At 35.7% G+C, this 20,870-nt stretch overlaps 1 protein-coding gene across 1 annotated transcript in view; it reads left to right on the top strand.

Annotated features, from left to right (window-relative positions):
* The window catches only part of LOC113119394 (PHD finger protein 14-like), an 88,362-nt gene extending 67,905 nt beyond the window's left edge, over positions 1 to 20,457 (top strand). Inside the window, exon 18 of the mRNA XM_026288847.1 lies at positions 19,543 to 20,457. Within this exon, the coding sequence (XP_026144632.1) occupies positions 19,543 to 19,614 (72 nt within the window). The 3' untranslated portion in view covers positions 19,615 to 20,457. The remainder of the gene's footprint in view (positions 1 to 19,542) is intronic.
* The last annotated feature ends 413 nt before the right edge of the window (positions 20,458 to 20,870 follow it).

Raw genomic sequence — 20,870 nt, 5'->3', positions numbered from 1 at the left:
GCTTCAGTCGTATCCTTACATTCTCCAGGGATTCCAGCTGCATTATGGCACATGGATGGTGCTAAAAATGTTTGAGTTTCACATCAATCGGTATCTAAAATCTAGCCAGTCGACTACCTAGACATCGTTTTGAGGAAATTCATTACATGGGCACTTCCAATGAGTTCCAAAACGTAGACTGCAAAATTATGGTCCTTTCTATACTCGATTTTCACCTGTTTTAGGGAGCATCGCAAATCTTTTTGTAATAAAATCCCAAAATGACCAGCTGCAAGAAAGAAAATCTATCCATTATTACACTCAAATTGAAGAGAAATAATAACTATATTAAACACTGGACAATATTGACGCATTTGTATTCTAATTGACATGGACACTTTCTTTGCTGGAAAGAACATCTTAAATCAGCCCATGGTTTGCTAATTAAATAATAATTAGTGCTGTCAAACGATTATTTGTGATTACATACAAAATAAAAGTTTTTTTTCCGCATAATAAATGTAAGTGTTGTGTGTATATTTATTATGTATATATAAATACATACACACACATACAGTATTTATTTAGATTTTTTCCCCATGAATTTACATCTCTTTATTTGTATTCACATAATTTATATTATAATTAAATATGCTTATTATGTAAACATAACATATTTACCTGAAATATATACATGCATGTGTGTGAATTTATATATATTAATAAATATACAGCACACCTGCATATGTTATGCAAACAAAACTTTTATTTCGGATGCACTTAGTCATTTGACAGCCCTAACACACACACACACACACACATATATATATTATAAAATATTTATAATTTGTAAAAGTTTTTTTGATTGCACTTAATTTCAAGATGTCCTTGTTACACTGTAGTTATAAAAATAAATACTGATTAAATAATTGACTGAATAAATATTAATTAACAATGTTTTCATATTTTAGGGCTACTTTATTGTAATTATGCATAATTCACTGTTTAGAAAGAAAAAAAAGAAACAAAAGAAACCAAGCAAGAAAGAAAGAAAGAAACATATTTCCTGCATATCCTAAAAGTACTCTAACCAGGCTTATCTGTTCCCTGCTTGGTTAATTACAGATAAAAGCTAAGCGGATGTTGTTTGAAGATGCAAAAAAAGGGTGATAGCAGCAGTGGTGAAAGTCAGCTACTGGTATAAATCCTTAAAACCTTCCTCCTCAAGCCCTAAAAACCGTGCACACACATCAGCGACTCCTCCCGGTCCTTTCCTAAAAGCCACGTTTAGCTGCACTGTTGAGTTAGACCTTACCCAGCATTCATTTGTTAATATTATTTTGGGAAATTGGCGAGTGCATTCATGTTTCCCCAAACATTTAATTTCTATTTCTCGTTGAATTACGGTGCAATCAAAGGCAGTGTGTGTCTTCTGGGAAACCTAATTAAGTTAATAAATGTATCTGCTTTTCAATTCATCTTTAAATGGACAGTCCTGCAAGCCTGACTCTAGCGGCATGGAAAATGAGGGTTAATTGATGTTTGCAGAAGAGAAAGTACAAGATGAAAAATGATGGTGGTCGGACTGCATGGCGGAATGAGTAACATGAAATTATTGCTCAGGATTAAAATTAAAAGGTTAAAGCAAAGAGCATGATGATAGAATGAGAAATGTAGACACTGCCAAATACTCTAGTCTATACTGTATATGCACATGAATCTTAGCCTGGAGATGCTAAGATGAATGGTAGGACTAGTTATATTTTCTAACCATCTTAGCTGTGATTTAATGACTGAACCCCTCAGAGATATTAATATATACTCAAATTCTTCCAACACTATCAGTTATAAAGTTCAATTGAATACTATATGAAAACAATTGTCATATTTGTTTCTCTATTTTTACTTATTGAATGTTTTTTTCCCTCTACATTTTTGTTATTTTTAAAATATGATCTAAAATATTTATAAAGATTATTGTTCACTATATTATAGCTGTCACTGCGCATGGTATTATCATAACTGTGAAATCATGGCAAAAACATGGTATTGCCATAAATGTACAAAAAACATTACTATAATACCATATCAGTTAGCATTACAACTGCAGTTATCATACAGCATTACAATTATAAATGTTCACAATGCATAGTATTACTATAGTGAATATGCCAAAAATGTAATGTTACTATTATACCATGTAGAAAAAAAGAAAGAAAACGTATTACCATGATAAATGTACAAACATGTTATTACTCTGATAATATAAAAAACGTATCTTAGTAAATGTACCAAGAATATGGTATTATGATATCATAGCCAAGGACATGGTGTTAAAATTATTATATTATATGATACCATGTGCAAAAATACTGTATTGCCAATATAGTAAATGTTCAAAAGGATGGTGGTACTGCGATAACATGCACAAACATGGTGTTACCATAGTAAATAATACTTGACAATTTCAGTATGTGTTTTTTAAAACTTTGTTAAAATTTGTTCACATGTATTTCTTTCATCTGTTCAAAATTTGAGGATAAAATGAGATAAAAGAGCTCCCAGTCTGCTCACAGGAGCCCTTTGTTTCAAATACATGTAAAAATGCCTAATGTCTCTCATAAAATCGACTGATAAAGAATTATGTTCTGGCAGCAGACCCCCTTTGTGTGTGCTGTGTATCTGTTGTAAATAGGCCTATTATAAGTCTAAGGCGTTGAAGAAAAGCTGCAGATCGGTAACCTGCTGCTACAGAATGAGAGCTGTGCAGTTCAGAACAAAAGCGATGGAAGGAAGGCGAGTGGCGACGGAGAAAAGAGCTTTAGACAGTGGGAGGTGCAGCAGGGCCACGGGGATTAAACAAGTCTTTGCCTTTAGAATGTGTTCAGTGACAGCCTGCCATGAGACCAGCCGCTCCCCGGGGACTCGAAGAGACCAGACACAATCCTGTTTAATCACACACACTCAGGAACACCAGGCCACACACCTCTCTCTCTCTCTCTCTCTCTCTCTCTCTCTCTCTCTGACACACACATATACTGTATGTGGTATTAGTACGACCTGCTGTCTTATCTCACCCTCACTACCTGGTTTCTGCTGTCCTCTTTGGATTTTTCTTGCTCCTTCTAATGCAATCGTTTTATATCCTTTCTTCAACTAATTTCTAAAAGAACGATGACAGAACAAGAAACAGGAAAAACTGTCCATCCTTTTTTCTTAGCTCTAGCAGCAGTTCGCTGCAAAGCTATGTTTACACTGAGAATGCCTAATTCAGATCTTTTAAATGTGATCAGGCACACTTTTCATATATTATATTGTTATATAATTATAATAGGATATATAAGTATATTTTATATATTGTGATATGATTTAGAATGCAGTGCTATTTTATTGTCAATGTTACTGATACATACATATACATACATTAGTGCTGTCAAACAATTAATTGTGATTAATCACATACAAAGTAAAAGTTTGTCTGTATAATACAGTATATGTGTGTGTACAGTGCTTATTTATTATGTATATATAAATGTACTCACGTACATGTATATATTTCAGAATTTTTTTTTGTTAAATATATTAATATATAATATAAATTATAAGGATATAAATATAAAATATTGTCAAAATATATACTATGTGTGTGTGTGTTTATATATACATAATAAATATATTATGCAAACAAAAACGTGTATTTTGTATGCGATTAATTGCGATTAATCGTTTGCTACACTAGTACATATATATTGTAAATCAATGTTATTTGTCACTTTATTTTAAGGGTCAATTCTTGCTATTAACAAACCATCAACTACGAATTTTGCCTCAATACACTCCTAATATGCTGCTCATTAAGTCAGTAAGGTAAATGTTAAGTTTAGGTATTGGGTAGGATTAAGGATGTAGAATATGGTCATGCAGAATATGTGCTTTATAAGAACTAATAAACAGTCAATATGTTAATAATAGGCAGGCTAATAGGCAACCAGTTAATAGTGAGAACTGGTTCCTATACTAAAGTGTTAGTGTTAATTTGATACTATTTGAGTTTTTATTAATATTTAGATTTTCATTTTAATTTGATGCATTTTTTATCAATGGAGTGTTTTTAATTAGTTTCAGTTTTGCATTATATCTATATTTTATTTACTTTAAGTTAATTAACTTATTTCTTATGCTTTATTAATATTTAGCAGACACTTTTATCCACAGCGACTTACATTGCATTCAGGTTATACAATTGATTATATATTTTTTTTTTTACCAGTATGTGTACTTAATTACAGTTTGAGATATCGTAGTACTTAAACTTTAACCAAAATGATTTTAAGTGAAAATATATTTCAGTAAATTAACGCACATTTTATTAATTTTATTGGTTTATTTACAGTTTTATTTAAATTTATTTATGACTTGGATAATTTGCCCAATGTTAACACAAATTCTGATTTGAATAAAAGCTTTTGCTTTAAGATTTTTGTTTTAGCATCTGGTGCTTTTATTCACATTTTTATCTTTAATATTTCAGTATGCATGTTCCCAAGTATAACTCATGACCTTGGTGTTGTTTGTGCAATACTCTTCCTGACAGAGCTAAAGTGAAAACAACTGATTTGTATTAGATTCGTGCCATATTTAGCTGTTGTGTGGAAAGTACAGTTTTTTGTTTTTGTTTGTTTTTTTGTGAATTTATCAATTTATTGTGAATAGTTTTAGAGTTGAAGTAGACATTCAAATAAAGATCTGCAGGGTTTCCAGCTCTAGACATGAAAAAATCATTAACGTATTTGGTAGAACAATCATCGTCCTGTAAATGTAGACACATCTGACCCTTGCAACAGAAAGTCAGGGTAAAGGGTAGAAGTCTTTTGGCTGTGGCTGCCATTTGAAACATAATTGATTCCATTATGAGAATCAAAGAGCACTCCAGAGATGAGCACTGCATTCAAGTACTTTAAGTTCAGTAATCTGCCACGCTGTGAACCTCTTTACCTGCGGTTGGTCCGAATGTTTTTTAAAATGCCATCTTAAAATGCAGCCAGCTTCATCTGTAATTCTCCTCCTCGGCAAGATTGTGGGGGTCGACATTAAAGGGGGAACGGTGCTTTGGTTTTGCCGCAGCGAAATGAAGAAGTAGCAGTTCAGGAGTGTGGAACTGAGTAGGCGATTTGTTATCCCTTCCAGCCTTGACTTCTAGATTTGAGCGGGGAGCATTAGCAAGAGAGAGAGAGAGAGAGACAGAGTCGAGAGGTTCATGGAGCCGCCATCTTTTTCAGCCTCTCGATCAAAACACAGGACAGGCCCACTCCCACTGTGGACCCTAAACCCTTATGCATAGGGCCCAATCCATGGGTGTCGAGACTGTGTGGTTATCTGTCTCTCAGTGCGTTTCTCTCACTCACTGCCTTTTTAAAGGTCACCATAAATGGGTTTTTGCCTCTAAGGTCTTGATTAATAAAAAATGTTGTTTAAGTTGTTTCTCGGCGGATGATTTGTCGCATCGAGACGTTTGTGTTATTAAATCACTTAATTGCGTTTGCCTTTTCCTCCCTCGCACAAACCGATTGTGTGAAAAAGCTCTTTTTCATTAGTTTACGAGCACGCAGATGAACGGGGCCGACGCTGGTATCAGTTCATACGTGGCCCGGCAATAAAGACTTTATTAGTAAGAGTTGAGTTCATTACGAAGGCTGTGTATTTCCCCGCCTGCGCACGTCAGATAACCCCCCGGCCAACGAAGGCCACATCCCTCTGCTGTCACTTCGGAGCCCTGCCGAATTGATTCGGGTAATAAAATGACAGTCCTGCCACAATATACGGATGGCCTTTAGTTGGAGAGCCCGTTAGGTGGTGGAGAGGGGCTTGTTTGAGCTTTATTTACACCCGCGTGTCACCGCGGCTCACCCTTGTGATAAAACGTTTCAACAGATCTGTTGTGTGTTTGAAATTCCACGAGGCGCACCCGACTCAGGCGGGAAATGGAAATGCCTAAAGGACAGCTTTTGTGGATTGTTAATTTAGTTGCTATCTAGACTCGGGGTCAAAAGCCTTGTTACTGCAGCAATTACAACACTTATGGAAATGCATTTGTCGTCTAGCAGGCTGATATGACAACAAGTAGAGTTTGTTTTTGAAGTACGCTATTCTTGACCCTGAGGTTTAAACGGAACTATTTTAATATACTAAGACTTTTCTCTTGTTTATCTATGAGACATTTTAAGCAAATATATGCAGTAATTTTTGCGTCTTTCATTTATTTTTGCTTTTTTATTGGAAATCTTTTCACAGCTTTATATTTTGCCATCCCACTTATTATAAGTTCATCCATTTTGGTTTGGACTTTGTGAAGAAACTTGAGGAAAGTAAATGTTGGAATTAAGTGTATTTTATGTGGAAGATGAGAACGGGGAGACCTGATGGCTCGGATTTCCAGGTTTCTAAGATTTAGGACAATTTCCATATCATTGGGTTACCTTTGTTGTAAAAAATTAAGTATTTGCTTATGAGGATGGGTACATATATAGAGTGTCAAATTTTACTTAGTGAGCACAAAAAAATATTTAAGAAACAAATGTTTTCATATGTAAATCATGGCTGTTTAATTGAGCCACTTTAAATGGTTTTATTTCATCAAATTTACACAAATAAATGATGTTTTCTCACAAAGAATGATTGAATTTAACGCAAATAAAAAGCTTGCTCGAGAATTTAAAGCGGTGGAGAAGCTTGTGCTTAAAACAGACTGGTGTGGACGCTAATATGGTTGTCTTTGTAGTTATCGTTCTTAGTGTACAGGCCTTTCATACATATAACATTTCAAATTAACCCTTTTTAGAAACAAAAAAATGGAAAATAATTATTCCAGATCATATCAGCTTGTACCTTATTTTACCACTGAAATATTAATTGTAGTTACTTGTACGTATTTACTACTCTGAGGTGTTAATATGCACATACAATTTTTGCAAGTTTATACAGTGTATAGGTTGAGTCCTTTTGAGAAAAACTGTCATTAGTTTTGAGCATTTTGACCAGCCTGATGCTACACCACTGACTCTAACTGAGTGTAGGTTAGGAAGCGGGAGTATCTGTTTACTAGGCTGTGGATGACAAGCGAAGTATTTGAGAAAACCGTTTGAAAACAGTCTTTATTTATAGTCTTTAATGCCATTTAGTAACACTAGAAGTGCAAAAATGACGAGCTTTAATATTCAAGATTATGGGAAAGATATGTCTCATCCAAAGCCTCCAAATAATGGAATGCACTTCCTTTTAATACCAGAAATGTACCAACTATGGATCACTTAAAAAAGTTGATTAAGACGTATTTATTTAATTCGTGTTTTTAATTAATTCTTGTATCTTTATATTACTCTTTTTGTGTTGTAGATTTATTTTAGCGCTTTGTGTTTAAGAAAAATGCATTACAAATAAAATGCATTTTTATTATTATTTGATGTGATGTCATGTTCATGTTGTTGGGTGATTATCTTCCAAGAAATCTGTAAGGGAAATTAAAAACCATTACTTATCAAACTTTTGATTGCCACCTGAAAACATCAAGGGCAAAATCACTAGCTTAATAAAAGTTGATTCCATTTATACTGGTTGAAAAGTTTGTAGCCTTCAGTCCTTCAGTTTACCTTTTTACACTGTTCTTAAGGCCAGTTGAAGAAGTGTTCAGTGGGGCTCTGAGAGGTCAGACATAAATAGGGTGAGTTATTGTAGCTGTGCATTCATAGATGCAGTCTGGACCAAAGGTTAGCATTTCAAGAAAAGGTAGCATGATTTTTGAGAGAGGTTACCTTGCGCCCCTGCTTGCCAGTGAGTTGGATGGAGAGTGTTAAGACATAGGGAAAATCAATGCATTGGAGTCACGTCCATCACCTTAACAAGGCAAGCTGGATGCTTCATGTCCTCTCAGGGGCCAATTTAAAGAGTAAACAGGACCCTGGAGGTGGCATGGCAAATTTCAGCTGTCCTGTTGGTCACTTTCTTAGTACTTAGAGGGTTTTATTAACCCACTTACAATGTCTTTACAACACAACCTGGGTGGACCTGTAAAACCCTTCAGTGATGTAGAGGCTTTATGATTTGGTAAAATGGCCCAATTTACCACCGAAACCATGAACCTTTAAAATCCATCCCAGTGCTCATTTTTTGAAGTGATTGCAGCCTGGTTCATTGGTCATTTCTGCTGAACTTTAGACAGCTTGCATTTATGCTCTGATATCTTAGTGACTTACTGATTATTTTGAAAGGGTGTCACAACGTAACTAAATATATATTGGGTTTAAAGGTATAGTTTAGTAAAAAATATATATATATTCTGTTATCATTTACTCACCCTAAAGTTCCAAAAGTGTAAAAAAAAAAAAAAAAAAAAAAAAAAAACCTTGTTCCAAACCTTTTCTTCTGTTAAACACAAAAGAAGATATTTTGAAGCATGTTGGTAAGCAAACAGTTTTGTTCTAAAACAGATCCATTAATTATTTAAGGGAAGTCAATAAATAAATTAGTTTGAAAACACTACTACTTTCCATTTTGACTGGTTTGTTCAAACATTGCAAGGTGGTGAGCATCAGAGGTGGGTAGAGTATCCAAAAACTTTACTCAAGTAAAAGTAAAAGTAATTCTAGAAATATTTACTCAAGTAAAAGTACTTGTCTTGAATAGTTACTTGAGTAAGAGTAAAAGAGTATCGGATAAAAAATCTACTCAAGTAGTTAGTTACTAGTTACTTTGGGTCATATATACGGAGCCTATTTTTATTTAGATATATAGATAAAATGTATGTAATGTATGTGTGCGTGTATAAATGTATATATTTCATCAGCATTTACTCCAATTTATTATAAAACCCTGTCTGTTTACTTAAGTAACAGATATAGGTTTCATGCCATAACATGTTTTTAATACGACTTACTTTATATTAAATGTGAATTTAACATCGAAAGTTAATGTGATATAAATATTGCTGCTAATCTTTCATTGTTCAGAAAGAGAGCAAATAAAATTTACATTATTAAAGATCATTTTCACTGACAGTCTAGATTTCAATCACTCTCAGAAACTCCCATTAAAATCACTGAAACTGTTAACACTGTGAAATCAATATCTTAATTATAGATTCGTACACACATCTGCACTTTGTTGTTTCTGATGAGAGAATTCGCCAGAAAGAGGTATTTAGTTAGTGAGCGAGTGAAGGAAGCACCGGCATTTTAGCGATGACTCATCTGAGCGCCTCTGATTGGCCATTGCATTCAAAAGAATCATGTGTGATTGGTTATAATGGGCAGCGCTGTAAAAACGCGTCTGTCTCTGGCTCAGCGCTAGCAAGCGATCACAGATCTGAATTTAACAGCTGATGATATGACTTTCTGAACGTACTCGCAACGGTGTGATTGTATTAAAATTAATAAAATCTTATTCGGCTATTTTTTTGTCTTTTGGAAGCTGCATTCAACTCGACTCCCCTCTGTTATAAGCCACACACGTACAACAAACTACTGTCACAGTGGTATCGTGTACTGTAATCGAATGTAGCCAGAGTTATTACCTGTTAAACAGTATACAGCACACACGGTGTTCATCTAATAAGGATCTCCATCGCAAGCAAATAATGGCCTTTGCAGATTTGCTTTAAATTCAGTGCAGTTTCATATCCACGTTTTCAACGCTGCTGATGATCTTAAACGTTACAACACTGAGTGAACCGCTTCAGACGCTCAGCGCGTGCGGCAGGGAACTGAACGACTCCTTCAAACTGATTCATGAACCAATTCACTCGTTTGCCAATTGGTTTGATCAAGCCTTTGAACAGAATTGACTCAAAAGAATGAATCATTAGCGAATGGGCATCGCTCATTGCCCAGAGAAAAGTAGACGGCGCGTTTGGAATAAACTGAAGCATTTATAACATTTATTGCATTAAGATAAAGTAACGAGCGGAGCGTCGCCAACAGTAACGAAGTAAAAGTACAATTTTTTCCCAACAAAAATAAGTAAGAGTAAAGTACCCATCTTTAAATATACTCCGAAAAGTATTAGTTACCCCGAAAAATTACTCAAGTAAATGTAACGAAGTAAATGTAACTCGTTACTACCCACCTCTGGTGAGCATTTGGCAGACCTGTTTGGTAGCAGTCATTATTTTTGCTATTCAGTTTCGTGCCACTAATTAGCTCAGAGTGAGAGACCAGGTTTAATATCCAAAACTCCCAGTTTATCATTTATCGTAGGTGGACCCTTTCCTGTCTTTATTTCAGTTAATCATAATTAGCTACAAGACATAAAATAACCCCAGAAGGTGTGACTGCTTTCTTGGTTCATTGAAATAAGTAGTTGATACGTGAAGTAGCACTTCTCAACCCACCAAACAACAACATGAGGGTAGCAGAGGAGGCGGCTTTCCCCTTCAAATGCATTATTAATAAAGGACCAGGAATTGCCTTATCACACGCCTTAAAGGTGACATTGAACATGACAAGACCATACAACCCTCGAAGCTTCTCAGAGTTGTGACGCATGCATGGAGTCCGGGACCATGAGTGCTTATGCACTGCCTTATTTAATTTGGCTGTATTTGATGGGACATCCCACCAGTATCTGCTGACACAGGAAGACTCGTAACAACTGTAGGGATGTCTCCACACCTGCACACACACTAACAGATCTGTTCAAAAATTGATTCTCTCACACTCCCATATGCACACGTACCGACCGGCACACTGTTTAACAAATGCAGCCTTAGAGGAGTGTTACTGTGTGATGCAATAAATCACATTAATGGGGATCAGCAGACTGCATACTGTTCAAAACAGAAAGGCCACACACACATAGTCAGTCCTGAGGTCTCCATTCTTTTCTTAAAGGGATAGATCCTAAAAAATCAAATTATCTTATCATTTACTACTGCGTTTCATGTTATTTCAAACCTTTGTAATCACTGCAAAATAAATTGATAAGTTTTTAAGATTTATTATACAAATCTATGCATATTTTTTTTTGTTTTGTTTGGTTTTATAAACGCTGTAAGTAAATGATTGCATTTCTGAAGGGCTTTATTTTACCAGCAGTCGTTTGGCACAAGTTGGTGTAGGTGTCCGCTACTCTGCAGATGCAGCTCATCTGTTTTCACCTGTGAGCGCTTGTTTTAGTTGCTACTTTATTAGCGTGCTCTTTATTGCTTCTGCTTTTATGGTTGCTGTTGTTTAGCTTTTAGTTCGCTATCCGTTCATTTGCTGAGAGCCTCCATCCATGCATGTAGCCATGTAACCAATTTTCTCAGCAAGTTTGAGCACTTACATTTATTTGTGATTTAATATTTCACCTGAAATTGGAAATGGAGTGAAAGTAGCTCCTCTTTTCTGTATACCACACCTCCTCCCCACAGCATTGGCTCTTATCAGATGCAAGTAAAAAAAAAAAAAAAAAATCTTCTGGCTTGTGCATTTTACTGCTGATTTAATTAGCCATCTCTTGGTAAGTTCACCTCAGTATCTGTCACACCTCACTAAAATGAAAATCCATTCTCTAGGAAAAAAGGTAGATTAATGAATGCCCTTTGTAATAAATGAAAATGGGAAGCGCAAATATGCATAGTCATGAAATTTAATTGTGCTTTCTGGTGATTGGGTTTTGCTGGGACTGGGAGTGTAGAGAAAACTGCGATAGGGCCAGAGGTGGCTCAATGTAGCGCATAACGCACAGCTTCAGCTGCCTAATGAAGCGAGTGTTTATGACCGAATGCAATTGTGTCATATCCACTACGCTGAAACACACACGTCCTTGAGTATGTGCTTACAGACCACCATCACTCTGAATTTGTTTGCTCATGTAGATTGCGTTTAGCTTGTTGTACAAATCCAGACATTTAAGTTTGAGTTTTATGAAAACAGACACAGAAACTGAAACTTACAAAACTCTTGTTAAAACTCTTGGCTTGGTAAGATTATTTATGTTTTTGAAAGAAAAAACATTTATTTGATCCAAACTAGAAGTAAAACCGTAAACCTGTAAAATAATGATATGCATAAAGTAATACGCTGATTTGGTGCTTTCTTATTATTATCAATGTTCAAAAAAGTTGAACTGCTCTTGAATCTTTGTGGAAGCAGTGATTTTTTTTTTTTTTTTCAGGATACATTAATAATTTGGGTTCATTTTAACCCAAGGGCTGGGTAAATATAGGACATAACACGTTTTATAGATATGTTTTATAAATTGTATAGATAAAATGGTGTGCACAAACTTATCTTTTACCGAAGAAATGCATCGATTTGAAGTTGCTTATAACAGTTCTGTGAAATAGCCTAGTTATGTCTGAAAAAATGATTAAAAAAATGACCCAAAATGTTCAACCCAGGATTTTTTTATCGTATGAAAAACGTAAGTTCAAAAGAAATATAAATTTCATCAATTACATTCACTTTTTCAATATAATGTGTCCTTGGTGATTAAAAATTAATTTATTTAAAAAATAAATAAATCTTACCGGTTTCTCCATATTGGATATAAACCTGAAAAGCTGTAATCTGATTTGGCTGATTTAGGGATTTTTTTGTTCAGTTTTCCTAGAAACAAACTCATGTTTATATGGTACCTGGTGAATACAGCCGCTTTTGAGAATTAAATAATGATTACATTAATTATTTTTTGGGATTTTGCCATGTCAGTGCCATTAAACCTTTAAAAATATTCTGTTGTTTTATTTGATTCACTTAACTTGATTTCACTTAACGGTTTAATAAGATAATAATTAGCTAATCTGTATAAACCACTGACGTATTGACACAAATTTACAATATTTTTAACGGTTGCTTTGTCGCGGCTCAACAACAGTCGCGTCTGGTGTAGACACAGTGCCTGTCTTTATTATTCCTGGACAGTCTTTACACTTTTTCTTCATTTTGTATTTGTAATGTCAGACTATTGTTGTGGTTTAATATAATCCAGATAAACATGCCAATAAATAGCTCCGAAACCAAAATAATGCAGTTGGTCACTTGAAGTGCCAGTCAGTCAAGGTGGTGAGCATTTGGCAAACCTGTTTGGTAGCAGTCATTATTTTTGCTATTCAATTTCGTGCCACTAATTTGCTCAGAGTGAGAGACCAGGTTTATTATCTGTTCCCCTTGTTTAAGAAGGCGGTTCTTGGTTTGAAGCGGCTGCGGTGTGAATCAAAACTTCTGCTGTTCGGTTAAAGTTCTGGTTACGCAAGACTAGCCTTCTCTGGGTGAGTATAGCTTTATCAAATTACACTGACTGGTAAATATTTTTGCACCATCTCTATGAAGAGAGATGGTTAGGAGGGGTCATGAATAATCCCGGGGCCTGATAGTGCTCTCGCTCTCTCTCTCTCACATCTGCCTGGAGACACCCATTGGTTTGAGCCACTGCGTTTCATTTTCTCTGGATGTCTCTCCTGCTTCCTTACATGCTGCGTGTTTTCATCATCGTTGTGGGACATCAATCTGTCTTCCGCGGAGCGTGCGGGATTGCAGATGCACGCCGACACCTATCAAACGGGAGGGAGGCCGGAAAGCCGCTTCTTTCCTTTACACCACATAAAAGCCGTATATAACACACATGCACAAATAAATACAAAGAAAGCAGAAAACGCGATAAAGAAATAAGTCATACTAATTAGCCCGCTAATTCTTTGAGGACTGTGCCAGCTTGATAAAGGATGCTAAAGCTTATTAAAGCAAAAGCAGCGTTGTAAATTTATAATTCTTTATGTAATTTTTTTTTCAGCACAGCTTTATTTTAATCCCACTTTATGAAGTTTGCTGCATGTAGTGTGGGTGGGTGGGAAGAAAAAAAGGAAGGGGGTTTGATTGTGTCGCTGTAAGGCAGCAGGGGTCTCTGACTCAAATGCATTAACACGCCACAGGCCTTGGTTGCCACCTAGGGTCCAGACCAAGCTCTCGATTTTCTTCTATCTTTCCTCGCTTAAACTCTCCCGCACATTTCTCTTGCTCTTTTACTTGAGCTAAGGGTTTTTTTTTGCCCTTTTAAAATCTAAAATGCAATTAGAATGAAGAATGTGGCATTTCATTATCATACATGTATAAGCAGTAACCAGAGGGCTGGCTGCTGCATGGAGAGTGAATGGCAGAATGAAGGATCCAGCTTTCCCTGGAGGAGAGTGATGGAGATATCCCACAAAGCCGCTGCCTGTCAGCGTGATCAGGCCCGCAGTGGGCCAGCGTCTCCAACATGTCTCTGTCTCACAAAGCAAATGTCACACTGTCAGCAAAATGAGCACCCTGTTCAAAAAAAAAAAAAGAAGAAAAAAAGAGGATTTGAAATTGAAGCTTTATAGAGCGTAGAAGAACTTCACATTTTGGAATTATTTTGATTTTGACATATATATCTAAAGCATTTCATCTGGTTGGGGATGGACGATGGGTGTTAGTCCTGTTCTTTTATACCCTATAGCTGTTCTTCTCAAACTTTTCATATACTTTGATTAAAGCTGGACAGGAAGTACCACCTAGTACTGACAATGTTCCCTCCTTTTTTCAGTATTAAGCATACTTTCTCTGTTTCAGCCGATGGAGCTAGTTCACCCAAACATGGAAACTCATCATTTACTCAACCTCGTGTTGTTCCAAACCTTTATGACTGACTGACTTCTGTGGAGCAGAAAAGTAGATATTATTGATTTCCTTTGTATGGACAAAAATGGGAATAAAACTGTTGTCTACATTCTTCAAAACATCTTCCACAGAAGTCAGTCAGTCGTAGAGTAAATTGTAATTGTAGAGTACAATTGAAAGTAAATTTTCCCTGTAAATTGTGAACATATATATAAGTTCACAATTTACATCAGTTGTGCAAAACCATGGTGTTTTAAGACCCCTCATCAGCCCATTTTGCATACCTGTAGGTTTCAGATAAGAATCCAAAACTACAAGAAAATGTAATTTTCATTATGCAAATTTTGCTGTTATGTTCAAACGTATTAATACTAAATACATTTTTGCATTTGATCTTAAAATTTGGTTACACTTTATTTCAAGGTGTCCTTCTTACAGTGTAATTATACATTTAAATGCTGAATAATATGAATCAGCTATGTACTTACTATATGATTAGGATTAGGGTTTGGTTTAGGGTTACTTGCATGTAATTATGCATGATTTATTGTTATTATAATAGTAAGTATACGTAACAAGGACGTTGTTAATAAAGTGTTACCTACAATTCTTACAGACCTGGCTACATTATGACATGAATACAGTGTAAATGTTCTCAAGTTAAATGTGCTGTATGGTCACAATAACCTTGAAATCAATAAATGCAACTGGAAAACATTGCTCAAGGTCTCAACTCTTGCCCTACTGTCATTGCAGTAGTAAAATTTTATATTATATACACTAATGTGAGATAGACTTTAGTATTTCAAAGTTTAGGGTAAAGTAAGATGTTATTTTTAAAAGAAATTAACACATTCATTGAGCAAGGATGCAAATCAACATATTAGAATGATTTCTGAAGGATCGAGTGACACTGAAGACTGGAGAGTAATGATGCTGAAAATTCAGCTTTGCCATCATAGGAATAAATTGCATTTTAAAACGTATTCAAAACAGTTTTTGTTTTTCTTTACTGGTGAGCTCCCTGTGTAGCTGGTGTCCCATGTCTAGTCAACCAAGAAGTATACAAGAGCCCTGATTTCACCCCGGCCCAGGATAAACACTAAATCACAAACGGGCCATGAAATGTGGGTCAACGAGTAAGCGTTTGTGTCCATGTGTGTCCACGGGAGTGTGAAAAAGCTCAATCGAGGCACTCCATGAGGCTTTAAGCATGCACCAGACCACCCACCACTCTTGTATCCCTTTTAAGTGCTGACTTGCCTGATGATAATGTATGGCGCCAGAAGTAATTGGAAAATTGGCAGGCTTGTCAGAGAGATTTGGTGTCGGTGTCGTCCCACCATCAGATTTATATCGCCACACGGGGCCGGCAATGGCAAAGTACCTAGAGTTCAGGAAAAAGTAACTCATTTTTCATAAAGGCCTGGCTGCATATCAAAAGTCATCCACAGACAGAGACAAGACCCATATGGGAGCGACATTGCTGAATAAAGCAAAGCTGTCTGCCCAGATTAACTGCTGAGGTAGCTCTTGAAGCCGTATAATGGATGTGTATCACAATTCTGATGATTGTATGTCTGGAAAATAAGCTGGCCTAAAGTTTTTCCTTATATTTTGAACATAGTTCATTACAAAGCTACTACTATGTAATGATTTGGTTATAACTGTGTAATTACTATGTTGTTACTATGTCTTGAATGCAAACAAATTGGGAGCTTTAGGGGATAATGGATACTTTTAAAGTTGTCTGAAAAATAAAACTAATTTTAGTAACACTTTATTTTGAGGTTTACTTGTTACGCATGTAACATGTACTGACTATTTGAATAATCCCAAGCCAAAAGCTAACCATATAGTAAGTAAATGTAGTTATTTAAAGAGCCACACAGATGGGAAATCAAAAATTACCTGTATTACAGTGTATGATGTAGCTGTCCATCAGTGTAAACAATGTGCAAAGTAATTAAACCAAAAAGTACACGATTTATAAAGTAAGGAGTCGACTCTGAATCGCTGAAACAAGTCGTTATAGATTTCAAATCTTTTGCCCATCTCTATGTACGTCACTAGGAACACTTTGCATAATAATCTCCGCCTACCGTCTTGGGAGAAACGGAACTCTGACCTGCCCCACCCCCCACACACACAGGCGATCTGGTTGGTGTGATAGCATCATGTCGAGGAGACAGTGTGTTTTTAATTGTAAAGGCAAGTTTGTTTTATTTTCACTGCCAAAGAATGAAGATCAGAAGAACCACTGGCCAAAATTCATTTTTAACACAATAACAGCATAGTACAACAAATCCCTTTTGTTGTGTTCACAACGTTTCACTGATGACTGCTTTTCTAATCTCGGTGAGTACAAGGCGGGATTTTCAAAGCGTTTGGCCATAAAAGAGGGTTCATTACCAACTTTATTTAGACCAACAAGCATCTCCGAATCACAACGCGAAGTATGATTATGAAGTTATGTGTCTGTTTTCTCCCGAGCGTCTTATCAGTATGTGTGCTGTCTGCAGCCTCTCTGCGCTGATCTTCATTTACAAACGCGTCATTAAAATGAAGTGTAACAAGTTCTGCTAACAGATATTCTGTGATAAAGTAATCCATATGAAAACAATGCGATGTCCGTTTTTCACGTCTCCCTTCATTATATCTAATGTGACCACACCCCCGCGCTGAACGCGGTATTCAGATTCAAACTGAAGCGCGCGGCTTGAATAAACACACACAGAAGAAAAAGCAGCGAGACTGTTCAAGTTTTTTATTTTACTGTTTGCTTCGCGATGAGAGGAATAAGACATAATTCACCCCAAAAAGATGCTAACGCATTGTTTACCATGAAGTTTTGTGCGGAACAACCAATCAAAACTGACTATGTTAGTTGACCAATCAGAACACAGTATGTTACCGAAAGGTGGGGTTTAAGGAAACTGAATCTTTTGAACAGCTTCGCGCAAACCGTTTGGGGATCTCTGAGAATTGAGGTAATTTTAAAATGATATTTTGACAAAATGACAATGTTTTTTAACCTTGGATGGATTTAAACCTATTGTACAGGACTTATAAACAGTGATAGGTAGCTTAGAATTTTCATCTTACTGGCTCTTTAATACTACTCAGTACTTAAATGTATAATAACACTGTATTAAGGACACTGTAAAAAAGTAGAACCACAGTTTTCTAGAGAGAGAGAGAGAACACTTTCATTACAAAGTTATTACTATGTAATTACAATATCATTATTATGTAATTACTGTTATAATCAGATTTGTTTCTATAAATGTATTAAGAGCTTTAAGCAACATAAGGTATTTTAATGAGATGTTGTTGATGTTTTGTACTCTTGATTCTTTCTGTAAGTAAAGCCATGAATCATCATGCACTTCTCAGCTGCTTTGAGTGTAGCGTGTGGTCAGGGCTCTGCCATCACACATGGTTGTGCGTAGATGTGTTTATTAACCTTTGGAGGAGGGGATAATTGCATCTGTCAGACTCACTTAAAAGCTGAGATGGCCGTCATTTCCTGTTTGTCATCTCCTCTAAATTTGCAGGTTGTGTAAGTGACTCTGGCATGACGTTTGCTCTTTGTTCTTTTCCGTAGAAGCACTAAAATTACCATTATTCAGACTTAAGCGTGGCATGTCAAAATGCAGTTTAAATTTTATAGTGATTTTTAACAACTTGCATCTAAATTAGATAATGTATGCAGTTAAAATAATATAATTACAGCCTACATTTTTTTGAGCATAAAATCAACTAAGATGTATTTTCAGGTGTCAAGCCATTTTGGCATTTAGTTGTTTGAGCAGTTCGAACTAAAAGAACATTATTATTAGAGATATTATTTAATACCAATAAGATGTTTGATGCCAGTAATATTGTGCCAAATAAATTTTTTCTAGATTTTATCTTGATTTTCTATCTGATATTCTATCAGTTTAGAATATCTACCTCATTAACTTCGGATTTGGATATCACATCGGATCCCACAAAAATGTGCATATCAGTCATATACCAATATTAGGGCCTTTCACACCGCAGGAACCTTTTCATGGTACCAGAACTAATTGTGGAACTACCCAATTTTGGCCGTTTTCGCACCACTGGAACTAGGTGTGATTGTAGTAGCGGACTGCCTTTTTCGAGAACAAAATTAGCTCTTACCAGGGTCTAAACAACACAACTGGTACTAACTCTGATGTAAGTAGACATTGATTGGCCAGACGCATTTGAAAACTTAAATTTAAATTTACATTTATGCATTTAGCAGATGCTTTTATCCAAACGCGACTTACAATGCATTTAGGCTGTCCTTTTTTTTTTTTATCAGAGTAAAAAAAACATACAGTGTAAACATTGTGTCAACTTATTTTGCAAGTATGATGAAAAGCATATTTAAATATACGGAAGCTGAAGTGCAGGCACTTGTATCACTGCCAGTTGTCGTTATAGAGATTCTTAGTCCTCCTTTCTGTTCTTCCAGTCACTTTACGTATACATCGCCATTCTATGTCCATTATTGTGAAACCCGCGAGACACAACAAAAACACAGCTCCGATCACAGCATCCTCGTGTTGTGAACGTTATTCTTCTTTGTTAACATTGTTGAACGCCGCGCACAAATGACATCGCTGGCGACCGGCTTATGTCACATCTTAGTACCCATGGTCAGTGCGAATGCAACCCTTTAAATGGTATTGGGAAATAGTTTGCGCAAAATCGTACCAGTTTTTTTTTTTTGTTCTGGAACTAAAGCTGTGTGAAACGCCCTATTGATCAGTACATCCCTGATTATTGTGTGTTATGATGTTAAATGTCTGGTAATGACCCTAAACTGAACTGATTATTCAAGCTGAACCATTTATGAAGCTATTTTTAAAATAAAATGTTTTTGTAGTTGTTTTTTTTTTTCAATGAAAAGGCTATTTTATTTTTATTTTTTCAGGAGGAAGAACCACAAGAGGCCGAGGATGAGTCTGTGAAAGAGGAAAGGACTGAGCAGGAGATCCCAGACTGAAAATCTCTCAACATTACCTCACATGAAGTAATCGTCTTGTCCACACAGTCAGCGTCATCACCTCATTTCCTGCTGAATAGTGGGATGCGAAATAACTCACAAATTAAATCAACAGACGTGAACTGCCACTGCTTCAACAGACTGAAATGTTCCTTCTTTGTTAACCAGAAAAATGATTAAATGACCACAATTGTTAGCTTAAAAAAAAAGTCAATGCTGTGATCTCTCTATATTTTTTCAAAGACTCGATGTATGTTCAAGTCCACCGTCAAGAATGCTGCAGCTTATCATGATCTGCATATGAGCTTGTTTCTACGAGTTATTTTTCATACACTAACTGACGTTTCCCATGACTCATGGATGAGAACATGGTATCCAGAGATTACTCAAGCAGTGTTTCTAATCATATTTTTTTATATACAGAGACTGCACACAATTCCTTCCTGTTCCGCCAGCACCCTCTCTGATTATCAGCTTTATAATATTTGCTTTTGTTTCTATCTCATATTTCTAAACACCGATGCATTATACGCATATGAACTTGCAAACTGACAGTGGCTTGTGTTATATAAATAATGCATTACTTCCTGATGTAAGAGCAAAGTCTATTTTATTATTTTTTAAAAATCATTTTTATAACTACAGTATATTCCAGAACATCCTTTATCATCGACAGTGTTGTTGTCTGCGCACAAGTTTGGGGCTATTCTCAGTTTGAAACATTATTTCAGTGTAAAAATAGTGGGACAATTCATCTGCCTCAACGCTCGAGTTCAAGGCGAGTCTGTATTTAGGTACGTCAAAAAAATGTGACCTTGGTAATAAACAATACTTGTGAATTTATTATTTCTGTTATTGATGCTAAACAACAGTACTGCAACTTTCAGATGTCAATCAAGATAAAGTGCACTTAAGAGCTCAAGAAAGAGCCATTATGGGGGACTAAAGTGCACTTTCCACAAATAGGGTAGAAAATAGCACTTGCTTCTCTGTTTTTTTATTTTATTTATTTTTTATTTTTTTATAAATGGTCAGTGAAAGGTGGCAATTAAATGTTGGTCATCAACCCTAGGATATCAAACTGATTTGATTTGTTGTGACATTTCTACTCTTTTCCTGTTTTATCAATAATTTGGAATTTTAATAGCGATTATCAGTAAACAAGCGTTTTTTCTTGTAGAATTATTATTTTATTTACATTTTTTAAAGAGATTATTATTTAGTGAGATTATATGTCTATTTGCCATAAAATTATA

The sequence above is a fragment of the Carassius auratus genome, chromosome 19, assembly GCF_003368295.1.
Source record: "Carassius auratus strain Wakin chromosome 19, ASM336829v1, whole genome shotgun sequence".
Taxonomy (NCBI): Eukaryota; Metazoa; Chordata; class Actinopteri; order Cypriniformes; family Cyprinidae; genus Carassius; species Carassius auratus.
Note: the sequence above shows the minus strand (reverse complement) of the source record. Positions and strands in the feature narration are given on the sequence as shown.